The 18,698-nt window shown below is 39.9% G+C and overlaps 1 protein-coding gene across 2 annotated transcripts in view; it reads right to left on the bottom strand.

The window, feature by feature from the left end:
* The window catches only part of bub1bb (BUB1 mitotic checkpoint serine/threonine kinase Bb), a 70,763-nt gene that overhangs the window by 35,255 nt on the left and 16,810 nt on the right, over positions 1-18,698 (bottom strand). For both annotated transcript variants that reach the window (XM_073040275.1, XM_073040276.1), the window contains exons 5-11: positions 17,584-17,780; positions 16,651-16,823; positions 16,095-16,288; positions 13,758-13,864; positions 10,464-10,687; positions 5,737-5,843; positions 4,153-4,388 (exon numbers count right to left, since the gene is read on the bottom strand). In XM_073040275.1, coding sequence (XP_072896376.1) covers positions 4,153-4,388; positions 5,737-5,843; positions 10,464-10,687; positions 13,758-13,864; positions 16,095-16,288; positions 16,651-16,823; positions 17,584-17,780 — 1,238 coding nt within the window. The remainder of the gene's footprint in view (positions 1-4,152; positions 4,389-5,736; positions 5,844-10,463; positions 10,688-13,757; positions 13,865-16,094; positions 16,289-16,650; positions 16,824-17,583; positions 17,781-18,698) is intronic.

The raw sequence follows: 18,698 nt of genomic DNA, 5'->3' as shown, positions 1-18,698 counted from the left end.
CTACCATAGGAAACATCCTCACTACATCCACTCTATCAAGGCTTTTCACCATTCGATTGGATTCAATGAGTTTCATTCTGCTGAATACGGGCTCAGACCCATCAAACATTCTTCATTTGACAAACCATTTAATCTTGGAATTATTTTTGTTAACATCCTTTGAACCCTCTCCAGTTTCAGTACATCTTTTCCAAGATAAGGGGTCCAAAACTGCTCACCATACTCCAAGTGAGGCTTCAGCAGTACTTTACAAATCTCAACATGACATCCTTGCTTTTACAGTATATTCTAGTCCTCTTGAAATGAATGTTAACATTGCATTTGCCTTCTTCACCAGAATCAACCTGCAAATTAATATTTAGGGAATCCTGCATAAGGAATCCCAAAAGTCCCTTTGTGCCTCCGTTTTTTGTATTTTCTCTCCATTTAGAAAGTAGTCAACCCTTTCATTTCTTCTACCAAAGTGCATGACCGTACACTTCCCAAAACTGTATTCCATCTGCCATTTTTGCCATTCTCCCAATCTGTTTAAGTCCTTCTGCAGCCTCACTACTTCCTCAAAACTACCTACACCTCCACCTATCTCCATATTGTCTGCACACTTTGCAACAAAGCCATCAATTCCATCATTCAAATCATTGATATATAACGTAAAGAGAATTGGTCCCAACACCGAGCCCTGTGGACTACCACTAGTCACCAGCAGCCAGCCAGAAAAGGCTCCCTTTATTCCCACTCTTTGTCTCCAGTCAATCAGTCACTGCTTTATCCATGCTAGAGTCTTTCCTGTAATACCATGGGCTCATAGCTTAAGTAGCCTCACGTGCGGCATCTTGTCAAAGGCCTTCTGAAAATCCAAGCACATAAAATCCATCAATTCTCCTTTGTCTATCTTGCTTACTATTTCTTCAGAGTTCCAACAGATTTGTCAGGCAAGATTTTCCCTGTGGAAACCATGCTGACTGCGGCCTATTTTATCATTTATCTCCAAATACCCTGAGATTTCATCATTAATAACTGACTTCAACAGCTTCCCAACCTCCGCGGTCAGATTAACTGGCCTATAGTTTCCTTTCTTCTGCCTCTCCCTTTTTTTTTTCCCGGAATCAGAATTAGGTTTAATATCACCAGCATATGTTGTGAAATTTGTTAACTTTGCGACAGCAGTAGAATGCAATACATAGTAATAAAGAAAAAAATTGAATTACAGTAAGTGCATATGTGTATATTAGATATTTAAAATAAATAGTGCAAAAACAGAAATAAAAAGTAGGTTGGTGGTGTTCATGGGTTCAATGTCCATTTGGAAATCTTTTTTTTTTATAAATTTTATTTAATTGCATTTTTAAATGATTACAAGTGTGGAAAAAAAAACAACCAGGCACTCTTTCTTTCTTTTTTTTCTTTCTTAATTTTTCTTTTTCTATATAGGGAAGTTAGGGGGGAGGGGTTAAGGGGAGGGGGGGGAAGGGATATATACTCTTTTTTTTTTCCACACTTGCCTCTCCCTTCTTAAAGAGTGGGTGACATTTGCAATTTTCCACCCTTCCAGAATCTAGCGATTTTTTAAGATAATTACTAATACCTCCACAATCTCTTCAGCCACCTTTTTCAAAACCCTGTGACTTATGTACCTTTAGACACTTCAGTTTCCCCAAGAACTTTCTCTCTACTTATGCTGATTTCAAGCACTTTGTGACCCCTGAAACTTCCACCATACTGCTAACATCTCCCACAGTGAAGACTGATGCAAAATACTTATTCAGTTTGTTCACCATTTTGTTGTCCCACATTACTACCTCTCCAGCATGGTTTGCCAGCAGTCTGATATCCAGTCGACTCTCTTTTACACTCACGTATCTAGAGAAGCTTTTGGTATCCTCTAATATTATTGGCTAGCTTAATTTTACATTCCACCTTTACCTTCTTAAAGACTTTTTTTAGTTGGCTTTTTAAAACGCATCTCAATCCTTTAACTTCCCACTAATTTTTATGCCCTCTTTTTGGCTTTTATGTTGGCTTTGACTTTTTGTTAGCCATGCTTATGTCAACTTTCCTTTAGAATACTTCTTCCCCTTAGGGATGTATATATCCCGTGCCTTCCAAACTGCTTCCAGAAATTCCACCTGCTCTACCGTCATCCCTGCCAGTGTTCTTTTCCAATCAATTCTAGCCAGCTCCTCTCTCATACCTCTGTAATTCCCTTCACTGCTTCTCCTTCTCAAATTTCAGGGTGAATTAAACCATATTATGACACTGGACCCCCAAGGGTTCTTTTCCCTTAAAGACTAATTAATTATGGTTCATTGCACAACACCTAATCCAGAATTTCATGGGTCCTTTCATGGGCTCAACCACAAGCTGCTCTAAAAAGCCATCTCATAGGCACTCTAGACCCTTCCTGGAATCCAGCACCCTAGAAACTCCCACTCCTGTAATCCAGCATGAACTTGATTTTCCCAATCTACCTGCATATTGAAGTCCCCCATGACTATTGGAACATTGCCCTTTTTGGCATGCATTTGCTATCTCCCATTGTAATTTGTATACCACATCCTTATTGTTTGGGGGTCTGTATACAACTCCTGTCAGGTCTTTTTACCCTTGTAGTTCATTAGCTCTATCCACAATGATCCAACACCTCCCAAACCTATGTCACTTCTTTCTAATGATTTAATTTCATTTTTTTCCAAACCACCAGAGCAACATCACCTCCTCTGCCTTCCTGCCTGTCCTTGCGATACAATGTGTATCCTTGGACATCAATCTTCTTTCAGCCATGATTCAGTGATGCCTACAAAATTATACCTGCCAATCTACAACAGTGCTGTAAGTTCATCTATCTTATTCCATATACTGCACGCATTCAAACATAACACCTTCAGTCCTGTATTCACCCCTTTTGATTGTCCGCCTTTTACGTTGCAACTCATCCTGCTGACTGCAATTTTGCCCTATCAACAGCCTCTCCTCACTGCACATTGTCTCTGGTTGTAAACCAGCTACCTCAACTTCCGCACCATTATCCTGCTTTCCTATATTTCTTGCATTGAAACATGCAGCTCAGGACACTAGTCACACCATGCTCAATCTTTTGATTGCCAACTTTGTCTGAGGCTTTACCAACATCTGCCTCCACAACCTCTGTTCTGGCAGTCTGGCTCCCATCCCCCTGCAACTCTAGTTTAAACCCTACTGTGCAACATTAATAAACCTTCCTGCTTGGTATTAGTCCCCCTCCAGTTCAGATGCAAAGTGTCCCTTCTGTACTGGTCCCACCTTCCCAGGAAGAGAGCCCAATTATCCAAAACCTTATGCCCTCCTTCCTAAACCAACTCCTTAGCCACGTATTAAACTGTAATCTTTCTAGTTCTGGCCTCACTAGCACATGGCACAGTTAACAATCCTGATATCACAACCCTGGAGGTCCTACCCTTTAACTTAGGACCTAACACCCTATGCAGAACCTCATCACTCATCTTACTCACGTCATTGGTTCCTACATATACCATGACTTCTAGCTCCCTCTGTTGTTCACTCTATTCTCTCCACCCCCCCCCCCCCCCCCCCCCCCACTTAGCCAACTGAGGAGTTGAGATATCCTGGACCCTAACACCTGCAAGGCAACATATCATCTGGGAATCTCATTCTTGCACACAGAATACTGCCCATTCCTCTATCTAAACAATCCCCTATCACCAAAGCAGATCTCTTCTTCTACACCTCCCCCCACCCCCTTCACTGCTGAATCACAGAGGCAGACTTAGTGCCAGAGATCAGATCACTGTGACTTTCCTCTCTTAGGCCATCCACGTGACAGCATCCAAATTGGTAGACCTGCTGTTGAGGAGGACGGCCACAGCAGTACTCTGCACAGGCTCCTTAATCCCTTTCCCATTCCTGACTGTCACCTATTCGTCTGTGTCCCACACCTTGAACACAACAACCTCCCTATATGTCCTATCTATCAGCCCTTCAGCCTCCTTGGATGACCCAGAGTTCATCCAGTTCCAGCTCCAACTTCTTAATGCAAAGTTGTGGGAAAATACAAGATTATGTAGATGAAAACAAAGTAAAAATAATTACAACTGCTGACTTCAACAGGTAATACTGAAGTAAGGATGAAAAGAGCACCAAAGAGTAAATACTGACCCATCTTTGCAAGAATCCTCAGTGTTTCTTTCTGATATGCTGGACTGTGCGTTAAATTCCCAGGCAACAGGCCCCGAATTTGCTGTGTTATCAATGGCTTGGTTCTGAAAGTTAGGATGAAGACTTGCAGAGTAGGAAATTTCAGATAAAACATTTTTATCTGTGGAGGAGGACTGGGGTTGTGCAGCCAATATACACATATTTCTTGGTACCTGGGTTTGAAGATCCGATTTGTTCTTTGAAGAAAAAACAAAGTGAATGTACATAATTTAAATACAGCATTTAACCAATTACTTTTTAGACAGAAAGTTATGCTGCATTATGAAAGTCAACCTAATCCCAAACAAAGTATCTGTATCATATAATGATTTCAATTAATTATGTGCTCAGGTACACTGGTGCCAAGTTCTTAATCTAAAATTCATTTGACCAGCCTTCCTACAACATGCACACTGGTGGACTGCACAGGTTCACATAGCATACATTAATGATGCCTCCTCCAGCTTTCCAGCACACCACTTTGGCATTTTAGGTATATTGCTCAGCAACACAAAATCTTCTTGGTTCATAATGGAGCAAATGTTAAAATATACACGATTTTAATGTTCTTCATAATCTCAAGTAATGAACTGAGTAATCAAACCCAGTCCTACAATGTTCAGAAGTGATTCCCAGAAAAATTCAGTCTACCTCATGTCTGATATCATAGCATAAAGTAATTTCATTACGACAAAATTATATTTGAAACCGAGAACTATTTTAGGTGCTAATGGAGTATCCATATATTCAAGTATCACAGGGAATGAAATATCGTAGAAAAAATGCATGCAATTCTTGTGTAATGGACACAGCCAAGTGAAGAAATACTCATGGCTGGCAAATTTCATGACACATGCCAGTGATAATAAACTTGTTTCTGTTAAGTACTAGATTACCTGCTTGAATTAGTAGAAAACAGTATCAGGAATACTTTTCAATGAGAATGGATCATTCACTCCTGATAAATTAAATATTCCATATTCCACATATACTGATAAATGGACAAGGTGTCCAAAACAAAAGTAGGCCTTGTTGGTTAAAATGGATTCAAGGGAGCTTTCTCTGATCAAGAGAATAAAATTTAGTACTACAATTCAGATTTTCATGCACGATGCATTTTTCTACACGTTTAAAAAGGAGCATAATTTTTGTCATCTGTGTTCCGCTACATTTTTTCAATGCAATTGCCTTCATATTAATGACATCTTGTTTAAATAGAAGCATTAAAAGCTGTTGTGTTTCCTAACAAGGTAAACTTTATGCACAACAGTCATTTTGCAAGAGGTTGCTGGGACAAGAGTGGCTGTGATTACCATAGTTTAAATATAGGTAAAACTAAACTTAACTTGATAAAGTGGTACACAATAATCCAAAGATTTAATACCTTCAGGCAGCTTAAATTTTACAAGATCAGGATTGGAGAATGCTGAATGATAACAAGCCAATATATATAAATTTAACAAATGTAGCTATCTGTTATTTCACCTCATTGGTCATAATAAGAACTGTAAAAAAAAGTTGTAATTCTTATGACAGTGGACAAACCTGTTGGAGACGTTCTTGCTGTTCTTTCATTCTCATTTCTGTCATGTGGATTAAATGCTCCATCTCCTCCTTTTCCTTTTTTAACTTCAACAACTTTTGCTCCTGTTCTGGAAACAAACACAAGGTAGAGTTGGCAAAAGGGCAGTTGAGACTATGGGGTTTCATTAATTACTATGCCATTTGCCACTGAATGGACAGTGAGGCTACATCCACATTAGACCAGATAATTTTGAAAACGCCGGTTTCACGTAAAAATGATAAGTGTCCACACTACGTGTTTTTGAAAATATCTCTATCCACATTGAAACGGAGATTTCGGCGAATCTCCTCCTACTGGGCATGCGCAGGACACATCTACAGAAAATAAGCGACATGTTTGGTGTCGAATCTCGCCGTAAAAGTGCGCGTTTGTGTAGTTACAGACTAGAAAAACTTAAAACGACGGACAGCTGTTGGCTCTCGCGCAGGAGAACTTAAAAGTAAAAAAAAAAATACTGGAGCGTACGGAGGCAACCGACAGGGAGTTCACTGACAGATGGACCCGGCTGATGACGAACATTGAAAAACTGATTAACTCTGTTGCATTAATAAAGCACCTTGTTAAATGTATAAAACATGTCTGCATCAGTATTATCTTGTATTTCCATACAATGTTACATTAGGTTGTTACACATCTATTGTCAGAGAAGTACTTGCATAAATAGGTAAACCACCTTCATACAAGCAAGGACAGAAAACGGCAAAGTGAGGCCGGTTCCTTGGCTATATTTAAGAGGGAGTTAGATATGGCCCTTGTGGCTAAAGGGATCATGGGGTATGGAGAGAAAGCAGGTACAGGGTTCTGAGTTGGATGATCAGCCATGATCATACTGAATGGCAGTGCAGGTTCAAAGGGCTGAATGGCCTATTCCTGCACCTATTTTCTATGTTTCTAAATTGTTAGGTTGCCTTCAAGAAAACAATGAAATAGCGCGCTGCCGTCTGATAGCGTTTTCAGAAGTCTCCAGTTACCCCGTCCACACTGATCTGCCCGAGCAACATTTTCAAAATTACCCACCCTGGAAAGCGTTTCTGAAAAGTTCCGGCTTCGGGGGACGAAAACACCGTTTTAGTGTGGACGGAGGGTAAAAATGAAGAGAAAAAGCTTCGGTTATGGATTTATCCGGTGTAGTGTGGACATCGTCTTAGCAATCCTTTCACTATGCATAAATGCTAAAGAAATGCTGTGCAGGACCCCCAATTTCTCCAGCTACAGCTACAACATGATTTTTTTTTTAATTACACATCTCATAATAGCATTGGTGGATCTGATACGGATTGGACAGATTGCTCATTCTCTGCAGGTGAAGCTCAAGTTCAAGATTATTGCCATTCAACATATGTTTCTCCAGACCAAGGTGTAAAACACTATATACAACTCACACACAACACAATATTACCACAAACATCAATAATAAGATGCATTTACAACACCTTAAGCCCTCATTACCCAAATACTATGTACTTTCATTTAGCACATGAACTGTGGCACAATAGTCTTTGACACCTTGACAATCTCAACACCGAAAGGCACATGGAGGCCAGGAGTGTTGGTAGTTCAGAAGCAAGAATCAGTTGCGCTGAGATGACATTTGCACCCAGTGCTTTCATATTTGCTCACAGACTGCTACTTTAATGCTGAGACTTCCAAATCAGAGCAACTCAGCCAACTTTAATCTGCAACCTTCTACACTGCAAAAGGATGCACTGGTGTTAAGCTCTGCAACATAATGAAGTCTGCAGCACATGTGGATGGTCTGAGTTAAAACTCTGGACTGCTGCCAAGCCAAATGTCTCCCTGAATGAGTCTGAAAACAATTGGAGGTGACAGCATACCCAGAAATGGTTTAGCCTTGCTGTTTTCTGAAATGCTGTTTTGTTCGCTTCTTTACATGGAAGGCTTCAACAGCCAAGCCCTCAGTAGCCAAAGTGTGACGCATAGAGGAATATTATCTTTTTGGAGGTGCTGGAGAATGGAACTAAAACAGTCTTATCAGTGGAATTACAGGTGGGACTCCAAAGATACTCTACAACTCTGACTCCAGGTGCACTCTTGCTACACTGCACAACTAGCCTCGAGGGTCAATAGGTTTTATTCTTGAACTGCCAGTCCTCTGCAGAGCAGCAACAGAAATGTGGCAGGATACAACTTACATGGAAAAGGACGCATGCATCATCTTGGAAACAGAGTCATGACAAATTTCACCCGTTCACAGACCAGACAAACCAGAGCACTATGGGGTTCATGCTCATCTGGAACTCTAGATTTGTAGGTCACAAGTACAGATCATCTGTAAGATTATTGCCTTTGCACCCAGAGCAATTGATAGTCTGCTATTTTAAATGCCCAGCAATTCAACTGCAAGGCAATTCATAGCCCAAAGTGCAAGGTTCCTCTGTTGAGACTCTTGCAAATCCAGCACATTCTACAGGGATAAGGCTTAAGAAAATTCAATGTAAGAAACAAAGCCAGGCAGTATTGACTCAATTGCTTACGTTGTACAAGCCAATCTCCACATCATTAAAAGGTTTTGTCGGCTGATAGATCCTACCTACCTACAAGGGGGGGGGGGGGGGGCACCCTGCACTTAAAGGCAAACCCGTTGAGTTTTTTGAGCGGAAAAAAATGTGAGCAAGCGGTACAGAAGCAAGTGCTGAGAGCCATGAAAACTAAATTGCAGAATAGACTGGACATAAAGAACCCCCTTCGAGTATCGCTGTCTCCCATCACCCCTCGATGGGACCAGTTTGTTGCAGGGAAACAAGACCAGGACTCCCACTGATTCAGCGATATTGGTGTGTTGCAATGATGTTATATGTTCATATGAGGAAAATATGCACTGTGTGTTTAATATCCAAATGTTACTTAAAATGTTATGATGCTATTGACTTAAGCTACTTATAATTGACTTATCACTTTATTCATGTGAGGAAAATATGCACTATGTGCTTAATATTAAATTCATCAGATAAACCCTTTTAGATATGAAATTGAGTGTATTAGCCACTTATAAGTGACTTATAGTTGACTTACCACCTATATTCCAGTTGTGATTAACACTCCCACCCCACCGCCCACTGGTCTGCAAGAATATTGTCAATATTAAACCAGTCCGCAGTGCAAAAAAGGTTGGTAACCCCTGCTCTATTGTAATATACTTAAAGCAAGATAGCATTGTGGGCACAAAGGTACTGATGATGGTCATTTATCAGCAGGCCGAGGAAGGGAGGGGTAGGGTATGTGCAGAGGGACAGTTGGTGAAGATTGAACCCCAGTCCAACATATTAAAGATTCCTTATGCAACATATTTAAAGCATTAAGAACACAACAGTATTACAGGACTTTCAATACATCAAAATTCTCAAAATGCCACTGGATGTCCAGTAGTTTACAAATTTTCATTTCCTCAGCAAACCAAATATTTCAGTTATTGCCTTGGTCAAATAACAGCTTCTTTACTCAAAGCTTACTATAATATAATGTTCAAGTAAGGTTTACTATAATGTTTCAAGTCTGGATGCAACTCTAAAGTAGCTAGAAGGGAAATGACCTTACAAAAAAAGAATTCTTGTCAGAGAAGGAAAGTCGAAATGGAAAATCTGGAAATACTATCGACTAAAGCTGAACTCCAAGTGAACAAACCATTATTAGGTTCTGTAGAGTATGAACACAGTAAAGCACAAACAAGAATGGCCAAATTTCTATTCTATAAGTGCATTATCATCATGAAATAGGCCACATGGAAAACACAGTGCATTCAATACCTACTGAAAACACAGCACACTGCTCATACAATCTAGTCCAATTAAATGATTTTACCTAACCGCAAAATCAGCGTCTCCATGAAAAAGATGTCCATATTCACAGGTATCATGGATTCACACCTCTGTTAACTCAGTAGGGAGGAACAGGTAAAATTTGAGTACTAAGACTAGCCATCTTATTTCAGTTTTAATTAACTGATTCTATCCATCTATCTTCCCCAGTGATCCTGGTGGGATTTTAACTTTGGTACAGCAGCATAGTGGAAAGCACAACTAGTGTGATGAGAGTGTGGAATGAGCTGCCATCACAAGTGTTGCATGCGAGTTCTATTTCAACGTTTAAGAGAAGCTTGGATAGGTACATGGATAGTAGAGGTATGGAGGGCTATGGTCCTAGTGCAGGTCGATGGGAGTCGGCAGTTCAAGTGGTTCAGCAGGAACTAGATGGGCCAAAGGTCCTGTTTCTGTGCTGTACTTTTCTATGACTCTAATGCTTTACAGTACAAGCGACCCTGGTTCAATTTCGGTTGCTGCTTGCAAGGAGTTTATACTCTCCACATGACTGCTTAGGCTTCCTCCAGGTGCTCTGGTTTCCTACCATAGGCCAAAGATGTATCGGTTTCTATGTTAATTGGTCCTTGTAAATTGTCCTGTGATTAGGCTAGCATTTTAATTGGGGGATTGCTGGGCAGCACGGCTCAAAGGGCCAAAGGGCCTATTCTGCACTGTATCTGAATAAATAAAATAAACTCTTCCCAAGATCATTAGACGAGGCAACTGGATTATTGATTCACTAATAGCTACAATGCTCTCCTACCTTTATTTATAAAAGAAATGGTTAAAAATAGCTATGGAAACTTTATATTAACTTGAGTCCTGATAAAAATGTAGGAAGTTTTAACTAGTAGCAAAAAAAAAAATACCTTTACAAATTGCTTTATATTTTGCTTTGAATTCCTCTGCTCGAAGTTCTTCAAAAGAGAACTCACGTAGTCCTGCATAGACCCGGTCTTTTGAATACATGGATACCACAGTTTCTTCTTCTTTGCAGTTTTGTAACTGCACTCTGGCCAATGGATTTGTTTCTTTGCTGGGTTTCCGGGCACTCAACACTGGAGTGAACAAGGGTTCAATCTTACGAGGAGTTCTGCAATACATGGAAATTTAAGGATATTTGCACTTTGACTCATGGTAATATAATGTATTTTAAAACAGCTTTCCCTGGGCAGCAGCAATTTTACAAAATCCAGAAACCACAAAAGCGCATTGCTTTGTTTACAAATTCTCTCTTCAATCAGAATTAGATTTATTATTACTGACATGTTGTGAAATTTTGCAGCAGTAGTACAGTACAGGACAGTAAATAACTAGTACAAAAGACTTCTGAAGTTAAGACATTTACTATTCATGCAGTACTGAATCAACACAGTGAAAAGTACAAACACAAGAGATGCTGGAATTCCAAAGCAACATATACAAAATGCTGGAGGAACTCTCAGCACGTCAGGCAACATCTATGGAAAAGAGTAAACAGTTGATGATTTGAGCCGAAACCCCCTTTCAGGACTGAGAAGGAAAGGGGAAGGGGAAGATGCCAGAATAAAAAGGTGGGGGTGGAGGGGAAAGACGTTAGGGGGAAGGCGATAGGTGAAGCCAGGTGGGTAGGAAAGATCAGGGGCTGAAGAAAGAAAGAATCCGATAAGAGGAGAGTGGATTATAGAAGAAAAGGAAGGAGGACAGGATGCAGGGCTAAGTAATAGGCAGGTGCAAACAGCTTGGAATGGGGGAATAGAGAAAGGGAGGGAGGGTGGGGGGGGGGGGGGGGGTGTAAATTTGCTCACCAGAGGTAGAGATTGATATTCCTGCCATCAGGTTGGGGTCTACATGACAGAATACAAGGTTTTGCTCCTCCACACAGACGGTGGCCTCATCTTGCACAAGAGGTGGCCATGGATCGAAGCATTAGAATAGGAATCAAAATTATAATGTTTGGATACTGGAAATTCCCCCTTGTGGAAGATGGTGCGGAGGTGCTTAAAGAAGAGGAGGCCACATAGGGAGCACCGAACACATTAGATGACCCCAGCAGATTCACAGGGGAAGTGTTGCCTGACCTGAAAGGATTGTTTGGGGCCCTGAATGGAGGTGCCACTTGCAGTGATAAGTGTCTGAAGGGAGGGAGGTTAGTGGGAAGGGATGGACGGACAAGGGAATCACAGTGGGAGTGATCCCTGCAGAAAGTTGGGGGGGGGGGGGGGGGGGGGGGGAAGAAGAGGTAAAGATATGAATAAACAGCCAACGTTTCAGGCTAAAACCGGAACTAAAGTGTTCCCAATGCGGCCTCCTCTACATTGGGGAGACCCGATGTAAATTGGGGGACCGCTTTGTTGAGCACCTTCGCTCCATCTACAAAAAGCAGGATTTCCTGGTGGCCAAACATTTTAATTCCAATCCCCCTTTGTGCCAGTCCATGGTACTGCATGATGCAGACACTCTCAGTTTGGAGGACTAACACCTCATATTCCCACTGGGTAGCCTCCAACCTGATGGCATAAACATCAATTTTTCTAACTTCCAATAATTGTTCCCCCTCCCCACTCTCCCCCCCCCCCTTACCTCTTCTCCCCACCTGACTATCACCTTCCCTGGTGCCTCTCTTCCTCCCCTTTCTCCCATGGCCCACTCTCCCCCATCAGATTCCTTCTTCTCCAGGCCTTTAGCCATTTCTACCTATTACCTTCCAGCTTCTTACGTCAATCGCCCTCCATCAGCTACTTGGCTTCACTATCACCTTCTAGCTTATACTCCTTCTCTCCCCACCCCCCATCTTATTCTGCCCCCTTCTTCCTTTCCAGTCCTGATAAAGGGTCTCAGCCTGAAATATCAACTATTTATTTATTTCCATAGCCTCCATTCCTTCCAGCAAGCCGCTTCTTCCCTCCCACCTCACCCCACCTTCTTATTCTGGTACCTTCCCCCTTCCTTCTCAGTCCTGTAGAAGGGTTTCAGCCCAAAACATCGACTATTTGCTCTTTTCCATAGATGATCCTGACCAAGGGGCCAAGTGGCTAAGGCTTTGGGCTGGCGATCTTAAGGTCGTTAGTTTGAGCCTCAGCTGGGGCAGCATATGTGTCCTTGAGCAAGGCACTTAACCACACACTGCTCCTGCACATTTATAGCCCAGTGGCAGAGGTTGGTCCAGTATGGACAAGACCTGCTGAGTTCCTCCAGCATTTTATGTATGTTACAATGCTATATCACAATAGATATTGTGATATAGCATTTTGTGTGCTGCTTAAATTTCCAGCATCTGCAGATTTTCTCGTGTTTGCGTTCATAGATATTCTTGAAGTTTCTAACCTTGGCTGCTAAAACAGTTTAAAAACAAGTAACACACACAGGACTGAACAAGTGTTGGATTAGACTGTAGAATAGAACACACACACCTAGTGGTTATAGTTGCTTTTGTAACAACTTGGATGCAATTGCAATTATTGTATTACTTGAATAGGGGTTATCTTATTGGTTGATCAAAGCAACGGAATTTGAATAGAATGTTATCTATAGAAATTCAATGGAATTAGCAAACTGGCATTAAGAGGAGCAAACCACATTGGCTTTTTCTCTCCTTTCTCTTTGTTCTTCCCCCGCCACTAAAGGTCTCTTTCTCTCTTTATATCCCAAATCACTCCCATGTTTCATCTTCCTGTCTTTATCACCTTTATTCTTCAAACCCTTAATAAACGATCACAAACAACAAATTTTAAGCCTCCTCCTTGACTTCTGAAGAACCCAGGATCAAATACATAGGCATCAAAAACAAAAGACAATTCAAATTTTGTATTTTAGAAAAATTACTAAAAACAAAATCATGAAAAGGCAGGGATTAGAAAACTGGTTTTAATTTTTTTTCCTCCTCTCTCAATTCAAAGTGGTATGGCATCTATATTAGGGATCACACAGCCATGATAGCAAGTCAAAGGGTTCACCGACATAAAATGTGTTTCTCTCCACCAGTACTCAATCAAGTGGAATATATTCAGCATTTAATCATTTCAGATTTTCAGTATTTACAATCTTGTCTATCTGCTAAACTATACTCAACTTCAGGTATCAGTGAACTTTTGGTTTAAATTCAGCACAAATCTGGGTGATCAGTAGTCAGTCTCTTCATATTTAAAGAATCTTAAAAACAACATTCACAAGCTTACACATACACGTTTTCTACATGAGCAGTTTCCTCCTCATAAAGCTTAAAGTCAGGTTTGCTGGCTGATGAGGCTGAAGAAAAAGGAACCGAATGCACGTTGGAACTTCTGGGCATCTAAGAAAAAAAAACTGCTTTTAAAAATCAGCTGAATAAAATTTGCTAGATACAAGTATTTCTTAAGAAGCAAAAATACTAGTAATACTGGTAAATAATTCACTAATTCACAAGAAAGAGGTCAGTATAGTGATATGTCAGCACAGAAACATTCAGACACCCAAAAAGGGAATGGTCTCAGATGTCATACTAACACCTTACTGAAACAACACACACACAGCTTCAAGATTTATCAATGAACAATACATTTCCAGTATATCCTTAAACTGGATACTGCATTAAATGGAAATATTAAATGAGGTTTGATACTGAACCACAAGCCTTATCAGGGTATCGCAGACCACTCATCCTAAATATCAAGTATAAAGTAAAAATCCTAATTCAAGATTTTTCATTCAAAGACCAGTGATAGTGACGAATAAAATAAAGCTCGGTTCTCACTTCTGTGACAGGAACCTAGCTTAAGCTGATATTGTAAACACCACTGCTGAAGTTGTCATCATTCAGTTGTGTTATTGAACCAACTCCCTTTGTCTACTCGTTACTACACCAAGGAGGTATCAGTGGTCAACTGGCCATTACTTATTCGTCAAGTAACGCCGCAAAATCTGCTCATAATGATGCAATGGCATAGAGTTAGACAACACAATAAACAGCCCTTCAGCCCACCAACTTTGTGCCAATCATCAAGCACCTGTTTTATTCTTCAATATTCACACTGGTAGAGACCAACTAACCCAACCAACCTGCACACCATGAAGTGGAATGAAACCTGTTATTAGAGGGAACATGCAACTCCCCTGAAGAGTGTTAGAAATTAAAGTTCAAGTTCAAAAGGTCAAAGTAAATTTATTAATCGAAGTATATGCTACCATATAATACCTTGAGATTCTTTTTCTTGCAGACATTTACAGGAAAAAAAGAAATACAATAGAATGACTGAACTATGATCACTGAGCCGTGATACAGCAGCTCTACTCACTGGACCACTGGGATCCTGTACTGCAAAAATTTGAATTACAGTTCCTCCATTACAGGGCACTTTCAAGAATTCATAACTTGCTTTTAAGTACTTTTGGATTTTGATCACGGAAAGTGCTGACTAATACCATTTTTGAAAAAAGATTTTGCAAGGTGGATAAACTACAAAGAAAATTTAAATACTGCAATCTGGTCATAAATTTTGAGGGGAATGAAACTGAACATGTGATAAACGGAGACTATGATTGAGATGGACATGGGCAAAGAAAGGAGACCAGCTTTGGTCTTGAAGTAAAGTTGATCACTTAAATGGAAAACTAATATTTGAAACAAAGTGAAGGACAAAATTTGCAAGGAGTTGCTTGGTATGGTAAAATTTCAATTAAACTATCCCAACAGCCTAAACACATCTAAACACATTCAAACTCAGGTTCAGTGGATTTGGAAAAAGTTAACCATTAACTACAATTTCCTTATAAGAAATTCATTCGAAGTAGGAAAGACAGACAAGCTTCTCTCTTTCACCCATTATGCCGCTGGTGTTTAGGGCAGCAATGAAGGTCTGCCATCTCTGGTGGTGTTCACAGCTTCTTTCATTGTGTTGGTAACTTCCTATGGGCAGGCTTGGCTGATCTTTACCTACCTTTGATTTTGCCCTTTTTAATACATCAAGTAGACATGATTGACTCATTCATTTTGGACATTAATGCTACATAGGTGACATGAAAATTACATTGGTTGATTTTTCCACTATTTAAGCCTACAACAGACTGGCAAGAAAGAATAATACAAACTATTTATATACATTTTTAAATATTCATTATGACCATAATAAACCAGTTCAGAACTGAACCACATTCTATTCACAGTAATTTATTTACAACCAATAAGGTTCCATAACTGGAAACTTAATTAGTTTAAGGGTTTGGAGGAGTTACTGCAATCACAAGCAAACTTCTGGGCATTCTCATTAAGCATTGTTGATGTAAAAACATAGTATTTGATTGAATAGGAAAGTAGCACTTCTGTTCAGTGTTTTGTACAAGTGACAATCTAGCTTAACACCCCACCAATAGAAAAGTGAAGAGCTAAACCAACTCTGTACTGAAAAACACACAGCTTCAACTCAGTCTTTGGCAAAGATGCCAACAGTGAGACAAGAGGCGATTGATATCATTCCCAGTTTCAAAAACCCTATACAATCACATCCTCACTCACTTCATTACATACACTCACTTACAATACATACCCGTGTAGTATTCCAGCGTCCTGGCTTGATTTCATTCTCCTTAGCAGAAGTTGAAGGAAGGGTGGACCATTGTCTCTCTGCTAACCTCAGTTGGTCTGTAGGCTGGTTACACAATTGATTTTCATTGAACACAGTAAAAGTGCTCTGCTGCTCTCGAGTGGAAACTACATGCTGTCCAAGTCCTTGGCTTTGTGCTAGAAAGTAAACAACTTAATTATACACAACTGCAAACCAAGTTCTACACCAAGAGAACTACACCATGAGTTCTACACCTCATCAACTCATTTTTGCTATATCTGAATTACTATCCTTAGTGCAGCAAAAAAAATAGATTATACAGCAACAGGTTAGACATAAAATTTTAAGCAACCACTGTTTTAGCCTCAGCTGGAGTACTGTAACCACATCAGGTCACCACGCTTAGAAAAGACGTCAAAGTCTCCAGAAGACCAACACTAAAATATACCAGATGACAGAATAGTTATGCGGAGCGGGGGTATATAATTGTCGATAAGAAAAACATAGCAAAGTTTTACACAGCAGAAAACAAACTTACGTCTCACAGAACCTCCAATCCTGTTGACTGGTGCCAAGGCCTTCTTTCGCCCACTGAGTTTAAGATCTCCGAGAGTGGTCCTTTGTGGTTGAATTGGCTCAGGAACCAATTCCTCATAAGTTCCTTCATTTATAGAGGCAACGACTTGCTTACATATCCGTGATTGGAAGTATCTTCAGAAAAACAGTAGTGAAATAAAGAAATGGCAGAGATATTAAAATTTATATCTGCCTTTACAAACTAGACAGAGAAATCCATCTGGAAGTAGAACAGGGAACTTCCACAGATTAGGGTTATATTTTGTACCTTCTGCTATTAAGGAAGGAAAAAACAAATGAAACAATTGAAAAGCTAGTCTGCCAGTAATGGAAAAAGTACTGAAACCTATTATGTACTTGTATGAAATTAGAATAAACATTGATTTATTACAGAGCAAGAATATTGATAAACTTCTGTCTTCCTCAAGGAAAAACTATTAGTATAGAGGATGAATCAGTGAATGGCTGCTCCTAGACTTTTAGGAGGTCCCTGACAAGGATGTCATGAAAGGTATTTTATAAACCTTACTGTGCAGCAAACCAGGTATACAGGTTAAATGGCCTATTCCTACAACTATTTATGCTCTCCCCGACTGGGAACAAACAGTGTATGCAAACTCATTAAAATGACCCCACAATTTACTAGTAAAGGCTGTGTGAATCAATATGGACAACTGCGATTTAATCTTAGTGTTTATTTTTTGATAGCATTTTAGTAATGAAGATTCCAGGACAGAAGCAATGAACTTTGTTATTTTGATTTAGCTGCATTAGACTGATGGTGGATTTGACTGGTTTAAATAATTAAAAAACCGTTTTTGCATTAAAACTGAAAAAGTGTCCACGAGTAAAAATAAAAATTGGAAGTTCAGACCTGAGATACATAAACAGTTACCTGTGATAGTGTTGCAGTTTTTCAAGAGGTTCAGCTTTGAGCCAAATCCCTTCTTGCAAGACAGCCTCTGCCTTTTTATTATTCCCCAGAAGCTCATATCGTTCAGCCCAGGCAATGTAAAGAGCAGCATGTGATACACCGATTCCTTTGCTCTTCAAGAAGTCAAAGACTTCTAATGGATCAGTACAATAGTCAACCTGAAAGAGATCAATTCTGGTTACAAAAAGTGGGAAATCAATTTTGAACAAAAGGTCATTCATTATACATATAATGGACTCGTAATTCAGACAGCCAAGGTAGTGGTTCTTATGATACTTGAGTATATTGCAGTGAAGCAAGGCTATGCAGTCTGCATACAATTCTCATTTTATGCTCACTTCTTGGCTGTGAAAATGCCACATTTTACAATGTTCACAATCCCTCCAGTTATTTTCAAAGGACTAATTCTGGATACTTCAATTTGTATTACTCCCACACTCAGAGCTCAACACCCTTTAGGCAAAACAGCCTTCTTTATTGACCCCTCATTCATCATAACTTTCACTTCCTCCACCATCTGTATACTGCAATTACAATATGTACCATTGTTAAAATACACTACAGTTACTTAGAGGGAACTCTAACAGCACCTCTCAAACTGCACCGCCAGCAAAGTATGAAAACACCACCATATGCAATTCCCTCAAGTCATAATCACCCTGCTCTCAGAATATATTGCAGTTTACCACCACTACTGGATTGAAAGCCTGGAATTCACCATTTAATAATACCATCTAGTGCAAAGTATGCTAGCAAGGATGGTCACTAAACACTGGCTATGCTAGTGATATTTATATACTACAAATAAAAATTATAGTGGCAACACGTTTGGTAATAAGTCTCAGACCTGCTGAAATGATTCATAAAAGGAGTAAAATTTGGCAAGAGTTAAACAGACCAATGTTTTTTTTTCACACTCTGCTTAGAACTGATATCCATTAAGACAGGAGGATTGGTGGCACTCAGTGGCAACCAAGCCAAAGACACTGTCAACATGAGCAGAGAAGAGAGAAAATTAAGGGAAGGTTAACTCAACATTAACTGTCTGAATAAAATTACCTTAAAACTAGAACTGA

This window comes from Hemitrygon akajei, chromosome 3 (assembly GCF_048418815.1).
Source record: "Hemitrygon akajei chromosome 3, sHemAka1.3, whole genome shotgun sequence".
Classification (NCBI taxonomy): Eukaryota; Metazoa; Chordata; class Chondrichthyes; order Myliobatiformes; family Dasyatidae; genus Hemitrygon; species Hemitrygon akajei.
Note: the sequence above shows the minus strand (reverse complement) of the source record. Positions and strands in the feature narration are given on the sequence as shown.